The sequence below is a fragment of the Crocodylus siamensis genome, chromosome 13, assembly GCF_052110815.1.
Source record: "Crocodylus siamensis isolate JL-2025a chromosome 13, ASM5211081v1, whole genome shotgun sequence".
Classification (NCBI taxonomy): domain Eukaryota; kingdom Metazoa; phylum Chordata; order Crocodylia; family Crocodylidae; genus Crocodylus; species Crocodylus siamensis.
In genome coordinates, this window is record NC_143407.1 from 14515144 (window position 1) to 14530974 (window position 15831).

At 55.1% G+C, this 15831-nt stretch overlaps 1 protein-coding gene across 5 annotated transcripts in view; it reads left to right on the forward strand.

Annotated features, from left to right (window-relative positions):
* The window catches only part of NAV1 (neuron navigator 1), a 261593-nt gene that overhangs the window by 139881 nt on the left and 105881 nt on the right, over positions 1–15831 (forward strand). For all 5 annotated transcript variants that reach the window (XM_090026261.1, XM_090026260.1, XM_090026259.1 and 2 more), the window contains one exon: positions 13358–13460. In XM_090026261.1, the coding sequence (XP_089882387.1) occupies positions 13358–13460 (103 nt within the window). The remainder of the gene's footprint in view (positions 1–13357; positions 13461–15831) is intronic.

Below are 15831 nucleotides of genomic sequence, written 5' to 3' on the forward strand. Positions count from 1 at the left end.
CCCATGCAGCGTGGGGCAGTGGGGAGCAGCAGGGATCCCCCCACCCAGCAGCACCCAGTGAGAACCAGGGCTTTTTTTTAAGTACCGAGCTGGGGCGGGCAGGGACAGCCATGGGAGGGCTGGGGGAGCACAGGGGTCATGGGGGGCTGGCAAGGGCCCTCCCATTGGTCCATTCCCCCCTTCCCCCACCCCTAGTACTTACCACCTCAGAGTTCAAGTGCAGCTCCCTGCTTCAGTCACTGGGGACTGCCCAAATTATCAAAGCTCTCCGAATCTTTTCCAAAGAGCTCCATCCCAAAGGGCTCCATCTTTTCCAAAGATTTGGAGAATTTTGAATCGATTCAGACCTTTTAATTGGTCCCCTGATTTTATTCGGATTCCAAGATTCAGCCACCAAATCGGGCTAAATCTTCTCTGAATTGAATCACCACCCGAAGCTTCACACAGTCCTGCTGCACACACATTCATGTATGCTACTTGTCTTCACAGCTGTGAGTACCCCTGTGATGTAAACATGGGCACACACATGACAGATGCATACAAGCAGTCGTATGCAAGTACTCCCATGAATGCATGTGGGCACATGTACCCGTTCCAAGATCTGCATTCCACCCTGTAGGCCCTGCATCTCTCTTGCTGTAGATGGTGTTAGGAACATGCTGCTTTGAAATGAGCTGTCCTGAGTTGTGCTGGGTTCTTATCTTGTTATTCCTTGAACTGTTATTTTGAAATCCTTACCTTAGCTTCATAGGGGGATGCAGTGGGGACCTAGGGGTGGAAGTGAGATGGAGCCCTACCCCCTGATTACTCCAGTCCTGTCCTGTATTTGGGGCTTGATCCAAAGGTGGCTGAAGGCCATGCAAAGACTCCCATTAACTCCCTCCATGCCTTGGACTAGCTCTTGATGCCATGAGGTTGGTCTGTGCTCTAACCACCTTGTCCCTCTGCAGTTATCTCTTGCCTCCTGCTTGATTTTCTTGTCGCAGGAAACAATACCCGGCTCATGCCTAACCCCAATCCATCGGCATCTTGGTTACACTGATGCTGCCGTGACCTCCTTGCCTTGTGCTCGGTGAAGGTACTGTAGCGTTTCCATGACAATGCTGAGAGTTCAGACAGGGGCAGTGAGACATGGTGATGGGAAGCAGGGATGCAGCTGTCCTGGGAACAGGGGTGCAGAGTGGTGTCAGCGTTCTGCCACACGTGATGGATGATGAATGCAAGGATACCATCACCAGGAGCTCAGAGCAAAGGACTGGTACTGTGGGATGTCCAGGGGCTTACTGGCTCTTTTCATTAACCCCGTCCACACCTGCTAGCAGCCTCAGAGCAAAACAGTGGCTACTAGCCCAGCAGGCAGGTATCCTTGACACTCTGTATCAACTGCAGGAGAAGGATTGCTGTGTATGGTCAGACTACAGAACTGACCATGCATGGGGTCTAGTCCAAACTCCGCAAGCATTGAATCCAGTGGCTACAACAGGCAAGAGCAGGAGTCAGGACTCCTTGGTTCTTCTTTAGTTTCCTCACATGTGAAATGGGGAATATAAGGCTTACCTACTTGTTTGCACTGATAAAGAATTCTTCCATTCAAGATAAAACTTAGTTTGGGGAAAAACTGTAGGCAGGAGCGACCAGGAAAATGCCAGAGTACTGAGACTCCTGCAGGGCTTCCTTGCAGCCCAGTGATAAAATCTAGCATTGGCCTCTGGTTTAGTAGACTTGCTTTACTCCATGTGCTTTACTGCAGAGTTGACTCATTAGCTTCACAGTAAAGCATTACCATCTACATGTGTGCCAGTATTAGGATGCAGTACATTAATTAACTTCACTGGGGAGAGTACTATATTATGGCGGACGAATGCACGTGTAGACAGTGACAGAAGATGTCTGGGGCATGGAGGTGCTAAAGTATAGGGGTTGCCTGCCACCTAGCCACATGGGCCCGCAGGTTTTGTGCCCCAGTCAGTCCCTACGCCACCGGACGCTGTCACCTGGAGCCCGGGGTCTAGCCCCTGAGTGTGCTAGAAGCCCGAACCTGCTCTGCCCTGGCTCAAAGTGCTGCTGTCCCTGGTACACATGTAGACTCTGTGCCCAGGAGCAGTGTACTCTGGCTCAAAGTACTCTGGAGTTTATCACATCACCTTAATTGCTCATGTGGATGGACTCAGTGTCTTGCATGTTATTTATCCATAGGATCGAATTCCAGAAACAGATGCATTCACTGCTTATATTTCCTTCCTTATAAGAAACAAATTGGGAAAAGCAAATCCCCTGAGGCCACACACTCTGCTCTGGTACAGTGCCGGATGCTTTCTGCCTCCAGAGCTTAGCTTGATCCAGGAACAGTGCTCTTCAACAGAAGAATAACTAGTCACTGAGTTAAAAATCCCAGGGCCATAGAGAGAGAGAGGTGAACCTAGGGATGCACAGGTAGATGTCAACACAGAGAGTCAGAGGAGAATGTGGAACAGCCCGACAATCCAGAACATGGGAGGTCTGGCATCTGGCCCAAAGGTCTCCCTGGCTTTCTGCACAGCACTCAGAGACTGGCTGCCATCTCAAGACCCATGAATCATGCAGGGGCTGTGCTGTTTTTCCCTGTGAACTAGTCCCATAGAGTGGGACTGGGGGAGGGCTCCATAGAGCTGTGCTCCACTGTCAGCAGGAATGTGATGGAAATCCAGGCAGGCAGGAGAGCGACAGCCCATTAGCAGCTGCCCAGGGGGTGTTTCCCAGGGCAAGGAGACTCCACACTAACAGAAATGCAGAATAAGTCAGAAAGGAAGAGGCGAGGGTGACAATCGCAGGCTGTGATGCTATCATCTTATGTGTGTGTCTGCACTGCTGCTATCCATGCGCTGTGGTGAGCACAAGATGTACACTCACATGCATGTGCAAATGGTCTTTGAGGCATTAACTAAGAATCACCAAGCAGTGCAAAAGGGCAGGGGTCAAGGGAAGTGAATGGATTTGCATAAGTTCACCCCCTACGTCCTTTTCCCAGTTGGGTGACTCAGGCAGTCCATGCTCTTTGTGGGGGTGGGGAGGGATTTATATAGCTCCATGCCCCTCAGCTCAGAGGGGCCAGTAATTGCACAGTGACCAGCTGCTGGGAAAGGCTGCTTTCCTTGGCAGCTTGTAGTAACCAGCAGCTGGGCTGAGGAAGCTGATGCCTGTGAACTTCATGGATTTCCTGCCGGAATGTGCATAATGCACTTCTCTGATGCAGGATGCATGGTGCGTGTTGGCAGCAACCCCTGAGAAATGACCCCCCTATCCTACTCTCCAGGCCTGCCAGAGGCTGGGGAGCTGTCCCGACTGAATCCAAGCTCAGGGTCATTCAGTTTAGAATGGTGCCCATAATGCCAGGGACCAGGCACTTGGATCCAGGGCCGGCACAGCCAGAACTGGAAGGGGCTCTCTCTGAGATCCACTGGCAGGGCCAGGGGTTGGAGCAGGCTGACTTGAGCTCTGTGTCCACTGCTCTGAATGATGTGACAGCTGTGACCCTCAGAAATGTGTCCCCACAGCTGAAATGTGCAGCACCAGGGGAGCTGGGCAGAAGCCCCATGGTGGGGGAGTGCCCTGGTTGGGGTTGTGAGTGAGACCAGATGCCCTTGCTGGACCCTTAGAGCTGTGCTTAGACACAGGCCCTGAGAGCTCTGCTGGCAGAGGGGCCCACACATGAAATGAGTCCAGGGCCCATGTGTGGGGCCCCAGGGGCAGAGAGCTCAATGTGTCAGGGTTAGACAGCCCCTCAGGTCAGCCAGCCAGGGCTCCTCCTGCCTACATAGCTAGGCCTTGCCTCTGGCCACCAGGCTTCTATATGAGGGGCTGGGGAGGGCATGGAGGGTCCCAGCAGCCAGCACCTCCCCTGCCAGGGGTGGGGGCCTGGCATCTAAGCAGCATGTGTTGCAGCAGGAGGTGGGGTGAAACCCAATCCCAGCACCATGCCCCAGGGGCTGCAGAGTCTGGCCCAGCACTGCCCCTGAGCGCTGGGGATCTTGGCTCTGAGCAGCTGTGCAGCAACTGGCAGCATGGGGCTTGCCGAATCAATCAGCACCGGAGCCCAGCACACGCTGCTCCATTCCCACACCCAGCCTGGCAGGTCTCACTGACACCCCCCCCCCCCTTCCAGTATTTTCCATCTGAGAAAACCGTCCCTGCTGCTGCCTGCTCATCCCCAAGCCACACAGCACTGCTGACTCCCCCTGACTTCCCTCCCTCACAGAGCCGGGGGCACCCTCTCTCCCTAGCTAGTGCAGCACCCCGAGGGCCCCATTCCTGACACAGCAGAGCCAGCAGAAAGGGGTGTGATTGCTCTTTGTCACCCAGCAACACCTGCCTAACCAGGGCCCCACTGCGCTAGGTGCTGTACAAGTGCACAGTGATAGACAGCCCCTGGAAGAGCGCTGACAGGCAAAGGAAGGCAAACGGTCCCATTTGGCAGCTGAGGAGCTGTTACAGCGAGGCTGAGCACCCTGCCCAGAGTCACGCAGGGTGGGGCTTGTGTCAGGGCAGGGAAGGGACCCCAGGTGCCCTGCATCCTGGCTTGTGCCTTATCTGTAAGACAATCCTTTGGCATGAGAACAAGCCCCTCTCATGGCTGGCGTAGGTGCTGGCAGCTGTCACTACGTTACGCACCGCACCAGCAGTACAGAAGTGCTTTAGGAGCAGGGATCTCTGTTACCACCATGCTCGTAAAAGAGGTGTTAGTAGCTCAAGGGGTTGCTCTCCGACCTGCCTGCTGTGGAGGAGGCCTTGTGTTATGCCAGAAAAGGCTTGAGGCTCCCCTCACCTGGCCATCCATGCATTGTCATTGTATCATCTCCCCTGTTCAAGGCCTTTCTCTGTTGGTTGTGCTTCTTGGGAAGGTGTTAAAGCATCAAGGCACAGGGAGCAGGGGCTACGGTCAGAAACGAGACGTGATGCCAGACCTCTGCACAGGCATGTAAAAACCCAGGACTGAGATAACAACAGGATCATAGGTCAGGATGGGGAGAGCTGTGTGGGGGTAGGCACCCAGAACAGGGGAGTTGGAGGGGGCACATAGGTGCATTGGCAGACTGGTGGATCAGGCTGGGACTGGGTGACTGCTTTGGAGAGCTATGAAGGCCCAGAGCTAGATTGGCAGGGGGTGGCAGGTTGGCAGGAAAGGGCAGCAGCGGAGCTTTGTAGAGAGAGCCCAGGCTGGGATAGCAGTGGTAAAGGGGTGAACGTCAGGACCATGCTGTGTTGGCCAAGCTACTTGAAGGAGCCTACACATCAGGTACTGGCACACTGCAGCTCAGAGCATCACTAGGACAGTCTGTCTTACAGAAGCTGTACACCCACCAAACCCACCTCTATCTGTCTGTCAGGCTATTACAGTTCCTCTCTTCTCTAAATTTACACCAGGCAGTGGCACGTTATTTGACACTGCACGGGATGGCTCTGGGCAAGCTGGGTTTGCCTGGACTTGGGGGCAGGGTGCTGTAGCTCACCCATGAGGGTGCAGCCGGGTTTCCAGAGGAGGGCAGGTGACACCTGCTCAGCACAGCTCCCACTGCTCATCTGCATGTGTGGTTGCTGTAGCAACCCACTGCCTGGGAGCCTGCGAGGTGTCAGTGCGAAGTGCCTGGGCATTGTTCCTGATGGAAACGACTTTAAATAAAGGGGGGGAGGGGGATCTAGGTCATTAGCTGGAGCATGGAGTGATTGGGATTTGGGAGATGCCAGCAAGGAGAGCTGGATGGTGGGAGGCCCACCAGGTGTGTGGGGCTGGCTGCTGCGCTCTGCCTGGCAGGAGCCCGAAGGCTGGGGCTCCAGCGGCTTCCCAGGTATGGCTGGGAAAGGTCAGCCCTCCCGCCTGCCTCCTTCCTTGCTGCCCATGCAGAGCACAACGGGAAAGAAGTGGCAAACCTCATTTGGTGGAGAGGGGTCTGGCATAGACTTTTTCAGGAGTAGACCCTCTGAGGAGGGCAGTGGTTCGGGGTACAGGTATAAAGATGGGCATGCGGTTGCGCAGTACAAACTGTGTAACTGGGTTTTAGTGTGCATTGAGCTGCCAAGTGAACCACAGGGGCCACTTGGCACAGTGTTGCAGGTGGAGTTATATATATAGAGAGAGAGAGAGAGAGAGAAAGAGAGAAATATTTTTGCAAAAAGAAAAAAAAAGTGCTGCCCATGCAAAGCATGGAGCATGCTGCCCCCAGTGGCTCTGCTTCCCACCCTGGGCAAGGCAGGACCATGCGCTAGAGCAAGCTCCAGCCTCCCCGGCACAAGCCTAGGGTTTCTGCTGCCTGTGTCATGTACAAGCAGTGCCAGCCGAGGCTGCTCCCATGGATGGGGCTTGCTTGGCTCTGCCGGGCAGAACACTGTAGCCCTCCCCTCACTGCCAGCTCCTCTACAGCGGCCTCCAGAGCATCTTCTCAAGGGTGGATGCTGATCAGCTTGTCAGAAGGGCCCTTTGGTGTGTGGATTTCTGCCAGGGATACAGTTTATAGCTGTGTTGGTCTACAGGCAAAAGGAATCAGAAGTCTTGATAGAAGTGATATCTTTTATTAGACCAACTAGATATTTGCAAAAAAAAAATCTTTATTTGCAAGCTTTCAGGCACACACATCCTTCTTCAAGCATGGGAGAGTGTAAAGATTATAAGATTTCTCCCAGGTGGAAATTAAAATTCATATTTCACAGGAGAAATGAAAAATGATGTAAAATGTCCTGGCTGGAAAAGTTCATTGTGTGCAAATTAGGCTGAGATAAAAGTTAGAGCAGTCTGTTTACCTCAGAGTTGTCTGATGACAACCAAGATGTTGTATTGTGCTTCCTTCTGGCTATGATATTTCATATTTCACAGGAGGACGGGTGGTGGAAGGCTCTCCTGGGCAAGGAATTTATCTTGTGTTGAGGCAGCTCCAGGCTCTTTGACTATGCAAATTCCTTGCCCAGGGGGGATTTCCACCACCCATCCTCCTGTGAAATATGAAACATCAGACCCAGAAGGAAGTATAATTCAACATCCTGCGTGCCATCAGACAACTTTGAAGTAAATAGACTGCTCTAACTTTTATCTGAGCCTAATTTGCACAAAATGAACTTTTCCAACCAGGACATTTTACATCATCTTTCATCTCTCCTGTGAAATACGAATTTTCATTTCCACCTGGGAGAAGTATAACAATTTTTGCACTCGCCCATGCCCGAAGCAGGGCGCCTGTGCCTGAAAGCTTGCAAATAAAGACTTTTTTTGCAAATACCCACTTGGTCTAATAGAAGATATCACCTCTACCAAGAGTTCTGACTGGATTTCTGCCACGTCAGCTCGTGCCTTTTGTCAGGAGGCTCTGCCAGCTCTTGGCAGTACGGCCCCCCGGCTTGCTGGGGCAGTGTGATGCAAGGTGGCTTGTGCTGAGGGCCCCAGAACCAAGGCTGGGTCTATGCAGAGAGGGGTTGGTGAAGAAGCGCTGAGAAGTGCAGAAGCCCTGTGCAGCAGGCCAGGTGAGACTCTCAGTGCAAGGACTCCATGGCTGCAGGAGGCATGTGCAGAAACAGGAGATGCTGGGCGGGTGACACACAGGACCTGGACCTGGCATAACCCGATTTGCAGGGGTGGCAGGGCTGAGCTGGATGCAGCAGCCACAGCAGATGCTTTCCCAGTGGAGCACTAACGAGCCCCCCTCCGGCTCCCAAAGCCTCTCCAGACTGGGCTGGGTGATAGCGCGACACTTCAGACTGGACAGGGCTGTTCTGCTCCGCAGCTCCCTGGGGGCCTTGCAGCAACACCGGGCGAGGTCTGCCAGCGCCATCTTGTGGCATGATGTGGAGAGCAGCAGGGCCAGGGCCCGGGCCAGGGCTGTCCAAGGTGGGGAGGCGATTGGCAGCCAGAGGTGCCAGGAGCAGGCTGGCTCAGGCCTCTGCCCCTCCTAATGGCTTTACCATCCTGTCCACCAGCCCCGGGGAATGGCTTCAGCTCCTGGCAGCGTCCCATCCCTCACCTCTGGAAGTGCTTCTCTGTGCATCTGGCCGCATACTGTAAAGTGCCAGGCAAGCACCTTCGCCCAGCTCTGCTGCTTCCCCTTAGTCCTGCCCCACAGCCCTCAGGTGCTCCAGGCCAAGGCTCCCCACATCCCACTCAGACAATGCCCCTTAGCCCTGACCTGCAGCCCAGGGACCCACTGTCACACTTACACACACAGCTCTGCTAACCCTTTCTCTCCTAGCCCCGACCCTCCTGTCCCAGGCCTGGACCCCCTGCACACACACACAGCTCTGCTGAGGCTCCTTAATCCCAGCTTTTTTATCACTGTTTATCGCTTTTCTCAGCAGGCATCCAGGTGACAGATCTCACCTCCCACGGCAGTGGTCTACAGGGCAGGGCTGAATCAGACCCCTTTCTGCCTAGCAGTGCTGTTGATTAAGGTCCTTAAATATGCATGGGCCATAATTAAGATTTATTCAGACAGTGTATGGGATTTAATTACCAGTTAATTATTAAACCGTATTTATGGAGGGCTGACAGGGCTGTAATAGATGCACACAGCTACTGGTACCCACAGTTTCCCTCTGAAGCGTGCCTGTTTCTTGCGCACCTTCCCCCTTATCCGAAAGGGTTTAAGGTAGACCCCAGGTGGCTCGGGGGAGCTTGGTGCTCCCGGTCCACGGCGGGGAGGGCTCAGGGGACTGGATTCTGCACTATCCTTCTTAGACTGTTACAGACCAGACCCTGGGAGGCCGGTCCTATCATTAGCTTTGTTTTAAGCCCTGGTTGAACTGTGTTTTACCTCGCCCAGTTGCACACCTGTTAAACGCCGCTGCTGCGCCTCCACCAGGCTCTTAGCACATGGCAGCCTCTCACCTTACCGCCCAGCCTGGTCAGACTGTGGCTTCACATATTTAAGCTGGATTTTAGCAGTTCAGGCAACAGCCTGGAGTCCTGCCCAGGCTGTAACTCCCACTGCTAAATTTCAGCACAGGGTGTCAAGTCAGTTTTTTGGTGAGTTAACCTAGTGAGGCTGATGAAAATGAAATGCCAGCTTGCCAATATCTTTGTCAGCGCTCTGGGAGGGAGCAGAAAATCAGTGCTGGGAAATCTTGCAAATGAGACAAAAATCAATGAATGGGAACTAATGACAAGGACATTTCAGCCTCCAAAGAGCTTTGGATTGCCTGGCAGCCTGGGCTAAACTCAGCAGCAGCCATTTCAGTGCAGCCAAACTCACCTAGGACCCACAGATCTTACTCCTGCTTGTAAGACCTGTGGGAAGGCAGAGGGAAAAGCGGTGAGTCAGCATGGGATTTACAGGCCATGGTGGAAATATGAGCTGAACATCAGCTTTCAATGGGACACTGTCACAGAGGGAGCAATGCAGTCAGTGGGTTTTTTGGTGAGGAGGATGTTTTGGGTGCCAGCAGTGTGAGAATCACTCTGCAGATTTGGTAAGGGAGCAATGTGTGCATCTCTCCACGTGTGTATGTGGCTGGCTGGGTGTTCCTCTCCGTGTGCCTTGTGCTGGCTGCTTGTGCATCTCTTTGTGTTTCCTTGTGGGGGTGTGTTGCTGTCTGCAAGCTTTGTTTCAATGGTGCACGCGTATTTTTTGGTGTACTTTTGCAGGGGCCTGGGTTGCACATGGATTTGTCTGCATGTGCTGCTGCTCCCTTGCCATCTCCAGGATTATTTAGTAATGGAGACTGGGTGTGAGGGACCCCGTCCGCCTCCCAGTGTAGCTGCTTCATTGCATCCTGGGTACTGCTGTTTATGTGCAGCGCCTGTGCACTGCCATGGCAACTGCAGAAGTGTTGGTTGCCACATTACATTAAAAGAAGCCAAAATTATATCCTCCCACCACCCCGCCCTACAAATTGTAGCTGCATTTGAATGAGAAAAAAGCAGCCCCAACTGAAAAGGCTGGAAATTGTGGATCAAAGAGCTGGCATCATGGCTGTTTAGGTTGTGGGGCTGGGGGGATGGCACGTGCTTTCTTTGAGAATGAGGCGCACTGCAGGCACCACATCTGCCCGTGCTGAGCACTTGCTATGGGGCACAGCTGGGAGCATGGCATGAGCCTGCAAGGGATGGGCCAGGCCCAGACATGGTCTGTCCAACAGGCAGACCAGCCAGGCTGTGCCCAGGGCGGAAGGCCTGGAAGTGTCCCTGGGGAATGGAAAGTCCCAGCAGTCCGTAGGGAGGATGCTTCAAGGTCTAATGCTACCTGACTCGTTAGGGAAAGGATCCCAGGGCAGTGCTGGCCCCAAGGTGTGCAGCTGCCGAATGGTACCGTGCACAAGCAGTTGCTGGAGCTGATCTCTGGAGTCAGGTCAGAGCTGAGGTATATGGATGCCGAATAAAGGCAGATGTAACGGAGTGTTGTTGCATCTATTGCAAAGCCCAGTGCATGGCCTAGACTGCCTTGTCCAGTAAAGGGGAAAGGCATAGAGCTGCTGGCAGCGATCTCAGGAAGCCCCTGTCCATGCTGCCCCTCTGTGGGTTAAGTCCAGCCCAGAGGGTTTTCCTGTGAGGACCAAACACTGCTCTGCCATACACACTTAGCACACCTGGGCCAGTGATGTCTGGGTCTTGATTGCATATGTCAGTATTTTATAGACCTGTCATGGGATGATGTGGCCCTGATTCCATAGTGTAGCCAGGCCCGGGATCCTGGCTTTAGAGCCAAGATGGTTCTGAAGCAAGAACGCCCTTTCCTCTAGGCTCATGGCAGCCCAGCCTGGAGCCTGTTAATGAAGACCATAGTTTCATAGTTTCTAGGGTTGGAAGGGACCTGAGCAGAACATCTAGTCCGACCCCCTGCCATGGCAGGAAAGAATACCGGGGTCAAACAATCCCAGCTAGATGTTCATCTAACCTCCTCTTAAACACCCCTAGGATAGGAGCCTGCACCACTTCTCTTGGAAGTTGGTTCCAGCTCCTAGCCGCCCTGACTGTGAAGTAGCGCCTTCTGATATCTAACTGCTGCGGCCTGACCAGTGCCGCATAGAGGGGGAGGATCACCCCTTTGGACCTGCTCGAGATGCATCTGTGGATGCATGACAAGGTGCGGTTGGCCTTCTTGACTGCATCCCCACACTGCCGGCCCACGTTCATCTTGGAGTCAATGATGACCCCAGATCCCTTTCCACCTCCGTGCTGACAAGAAGGGAGTTCCCCAGCCTGTAGGTATGGTGCCAGTTCTTCCTCCCGAGGTGCATCACCTTGCACTTGTCTGAGTTGAAACCCATCCTATTCTCATCCGCCCACCGTTGTAACCTGTCGAGCTCTGATTGTAGCCTGTTACATCCTTCCAGTGTGCCCACGTCCCCCCACATCTTAGTGTCATCAGCAAATTTGAACAGGGTGCTTTTTACCCCCTCATCCAAATCACTGATGAAGATGTTGAACAGTGCGGGCCCATGTCAAACCCTGTTGCAGCAAACCAGCTGATATACTCAGGATGGCTTTGCTGACCCCGCAGAGGGTTTCCCCTGGTTCACAGCAGGGGGGCATGACCAGCACGTGCCTGGTGCTTGTGATCCTTCAGAGCAAAGATCTGGTCAGGCATCTCCGCTCCTCTAGGTATGCAGGGGGGCTCCAGACAGTGCCGGCACTCTGAATTCCTCCATGCAATGACAGGCTCCCAAATCCCTTGAAATGTGTGTACCTGCCACTGTGCATACCAGCTGTCACGGCTCACACCCGTTGGCTGCCTGCCCCATCATTTTCTTGCTGGCTGCTGCAGCAATAACCCCTCCCTTAGTTGGTGCCCTTTGCACTCATTGGCAAGGCTGTGGCACTAAGTGGTGCTTGGTGGTGAAGCAGAGCTGCAATCAGAGCGGAGTGGGGCAGAGAGTGAGTGGCTCCCCTCTGCCAGGGGGAGCTGGACCACTGGAAGGATAGAGGCTGCTGCCTGGGCAGGTGAGTGCCAGTGCCAAGTGGGAGGCAGTGAGCTTTCTGGTAGGGCCTAGCCTGGGACACCAGTGAGCTGCAGTGGATACCCTGCTCTGCCCCCACAGTCATCTTTTTCCACCAGAACCAAGAAATAAGCCATCTTGCTGAACTTGTGACACCCTGCCACCCCTGCTGTGCAGGTCCCCTCCTGTGCTAGCTGGGTGGGGAGCTGAATTTGCCCTTGTGGCCCCAGTTTAGGACCTATCAGCACCTAGCAGTCAGGTGGCCCTACTGGGGCTTCTGAGCCTCATCCTGCAGGCTGTGCAGCCCCATGTCACTACCCCCAGGAATTTCTTCTTGCTGCTTTTCTGCCCCTCCCTCTGCACAGCCACTGACATAGCTGGGTGCTGCCGCATCCTGCATGTCCCGCGCCACTGAATTGTCTCCTGTACAGAGTAGCCTGCTATTTCTGTCTCCAGCTGTAGTTACTCCCCTGGTTCAGTGGAGGGGGGTCCGGGCTCTGATACTGAGTGTCCGTGGTCGGGAGCCTACGTGACAGTGAGAACCTGGCACTGAGCTGCTTGGAACAGAAGGGGTACCTGGGCTCTGAGCCTGGGGCAACCTGGCCTGTCGTGACACAGAATCTGGCCCACATGTGCACTGAGGATGGTGGGCACTTCCACAGGACTCAGTGGGGCCCTTGGGGGCAGCATGAGACTGCACAGCCTCCCCTCCCAGCAGACCAGGGTCTGTCTGTGTCCAGCAGCTTCGGGACGGGATGCTCTGTGTGATCGTAAAGAGGGACCTTTGCAGCCTGGCTGGTGCCTGTCTGTTCAGTGACATGCCACATTCTTATTGCAGGCAACAAGATAGAAGTCGGTGCAGCGTTCACCAGCCTGGGACTAGCAGCTTGCATTTAGCAAGGCCTGATATGCTGCTGGGCCTAGAGAGCTCCCAGGCCAGGGTTGCCCCTCTGCTCTCCCCATCCCCAGGTAGAAGTGGGAAGGCAGACAGGCCTCACCAGTTTTGGCCTTGGGCTTTTCCTACCCATACCACCCAGGGCAGGGTGTGTACAGATGCCCAAGGAACTACACACCAGCTCCATTCAGCACAGGCCAGCACAAGACAGGATGGCTGTGCTTGCATCCTGTCTGCAAGGGGTGGGAGAAGAGCCTCTGCTTCCCTAGGAGCCACAGCAGGGAGCCAGTCCTTCCGGAGCGAGTGCAAAACAGCAGAGGGCTGCCCAGATGAATAGTGCGCAGAAGGAGCTACAGGGGGAAGGCACATCTGGGCATGGGGAAGGGGCCATGTAGGCACAAGGTTGGCACAAGGTGGAGGACTGGACATGTTGCACAACAAGGAGCTCTGTCACGGGCAGCTAGCACAGGGAGTTGGCATTTGACTACCCGATGTGGGCAGGTGGGAGCAGGGGTCTGTGCTGCTCCTTTCTCTGGTTGTGTCTCTCAAGCCTGTCCTTCCGCCTCTCCACAGACCCTGAGTCCCAGAGGAAGAGAACGGTGCAGAATGTGCTGGACCTTCGGCAGAACCTGGAGGAGACCATGTCCAGCCTGAGAGGCTCCCAGGTGTCTCACAGGTGAGCCTCGTGCCCCGCTTCTCCCTCACCCTGCCAGGCTCATGGGATGCATCTCTTCCTCTGCTGGCTGGGCTGTGGGGGCAGCGGAGGTGTCTCTGTACCTTTGTGGGCAGCTGTGCTCCCCCCATACTCAGGGACTGACTGTTCCCTGAGGCTCTGAGGCCTCTCAGCATGGCACAGCTAGCTCTGCTCCTCTGACTCAATGAGATGCCATCCCTCCCCTGCACTCCTAATCCCCCCAGATGTCCAGCTAATCTCTCCTGCTTTGCTTTCTCTCTGATCTCTGCCCCTGGCACCAGTCACAAGAAAGTCTGAGTCATGTTGCATGATAAGAGGAGCCACAATAGCACCCAAAGGCCCCAGTCAGAGCAGCCCCACGATGCCTGGTCAGATGCAGCAGGCCCTTGGCTGGTGAAGGGCGTGCTGCATTGCTTGTCTCAACCTGCTGTGGCCATGAACAGGCTCCCAGAGGCCCTGTCCCCACGCAGACATGAGCAGGGTTCAGTGTGGCTGGCTGAGATAACCCCTGGGCTGACACTCTGGCATCAGCACCAGAGTCGTGCATTCCAATTTAACCTAAATGTGTTCCTAGCTGCTCTCAGCTATGCTGCAAAGAACTGCTTTTGCCCCCAGATCAGAGCATCCCCACAGGACCAGCATCAGGTTTGTGCTGTCGATAAAGCATCACCTCAGCGCCTAGAAAGGCTTTCCAAGCCCTTTTAGTTAAAGCAGAGCAAACTTGGATCTAGGCAAGGCCAAAGATGCTCCATGCCTGGAGGAGCTCACAGCCTAACCAGGCATGCAGTGCAAGGGGCAACCAAGGCACGGTGGGGACTGGCTAGGCCAAGGCCATGCAGCAGGCCAGCAGCAGCACTGGGGTAGAATCCAGCTGTCCCCGCACAAACCCCATGCCCTGATCCCAGGACAACACTGTCGGCAAGGCCCTGCACTCATACCTGTGGAGCTGCAGGCCTGACAGGTCCTCTCCAACCATGCTGGGCTGTGAACAGACATTGCTCACATGGATGAAACCTGGCCGCGGCCTGTGGCTGCGGGACTGCTGCTGCCCCGCTGGCTGAGCTCGGGAGCACTGAGGCAGTCCTGCCTGCCCCCTGGGCTGCAGAGCCACAAGGGAGGAAGAAGATGCCCCTTCTGTGCCTGCAAGCAGCCAGCCTGCAATGAGGGAGGTGTCCACCAGGGGGTGGTGTCAGGCCAGGTGGAGCAAAACATAACTCCTCAGCAGTGACTGCTGCAGGTGAGGACATCCTGGGGGGGCACTACAGCAGGGGACCCTGCTTTGGGTCTCCACTGAACCGCCCTACTCCAGCACCAGCATCACTGATGCCTGCCCTGTGGGAACCCAGGCTCAGCCATGGGGGCATCCCCAGAAGCTCGCTCATGACCCCTGTGGGTCCTGCACCTACCTGGCGGTGCCAGGGGGGTACAAAATAGCTCCCTGGCATAACAGGAGGGCTGCAGGAGTGACTGTACTGCCCTACCTGCCAGGGCAGGCAAGCACAGCCCAGCAAGCACCATGGCCTGCTGGGCCCAGCCCACAGCTGCAGCCCCACCGGGAGCGCAGGCATGGTCTTGTCTTTGGGTGTAATAGGGTCTCGGCTCCATCCCCTCTGCCAGGGACCATTCCTTGGAGAGTGGGGAGCAGAGGCCAGCAGCTGCCGTCAGTGCCCAGAGCTGTCTTCGGGCAGAGAACAGCTCCCGGAGACACCTAACTCATCCTTTCCTTGTGGTGCCAATGGGGCTGCCATCACAGCAGCACATCAGGCCCTGTGGCTCCCGCACCTCCCTTCCCAACCCCCTGTGTCAGGGCCTGCTGCAGTGCTGAGCTGTTCAGGGGCTCCCTGCCCTGCACTTATCCCAGAAGGAGAAGCATTCCTGATCCCCTAGGGTCTATCAGACCAGCTGGTAGTGCAGGATGGAAATAGGGGCTTCCCTAGCTATAACTCCCTCTGTGGACTATCTGGGGTTGGCCATAGACATATCTGCTCCCAAGGGCCCTTCTGAACTCCTGGGAGTGGCTAGACCACTTTTCCTAGTGTGAAGTGTGCAGCCCCTCTCCCATGCTGCCAGATGCTAGGCACCCCCACTGTACCTGGCAGCAGCAGGCTATGGCCCTTGTGCAGTGGCTCCCCTGGAGCCAGCAGGGCCTAAAGCTGCCAGGCTGAGCTCAGTCTCCTCAGACAGAGCTCCAGCCCTGCAGCAGCAGCAGAGCAGAGCAGCTCCAGCAGGTGCCCCTCGCTCCACTTCTCTGCTCTGACCAGGGAGCTGGCAGCCCTGTCTGTCTTGAGTAACATTTTCCCCTCCCGGGCTCTGTGGCCCAGATGAGCTCATGCAGCGACAGCAGCTTCTGCTG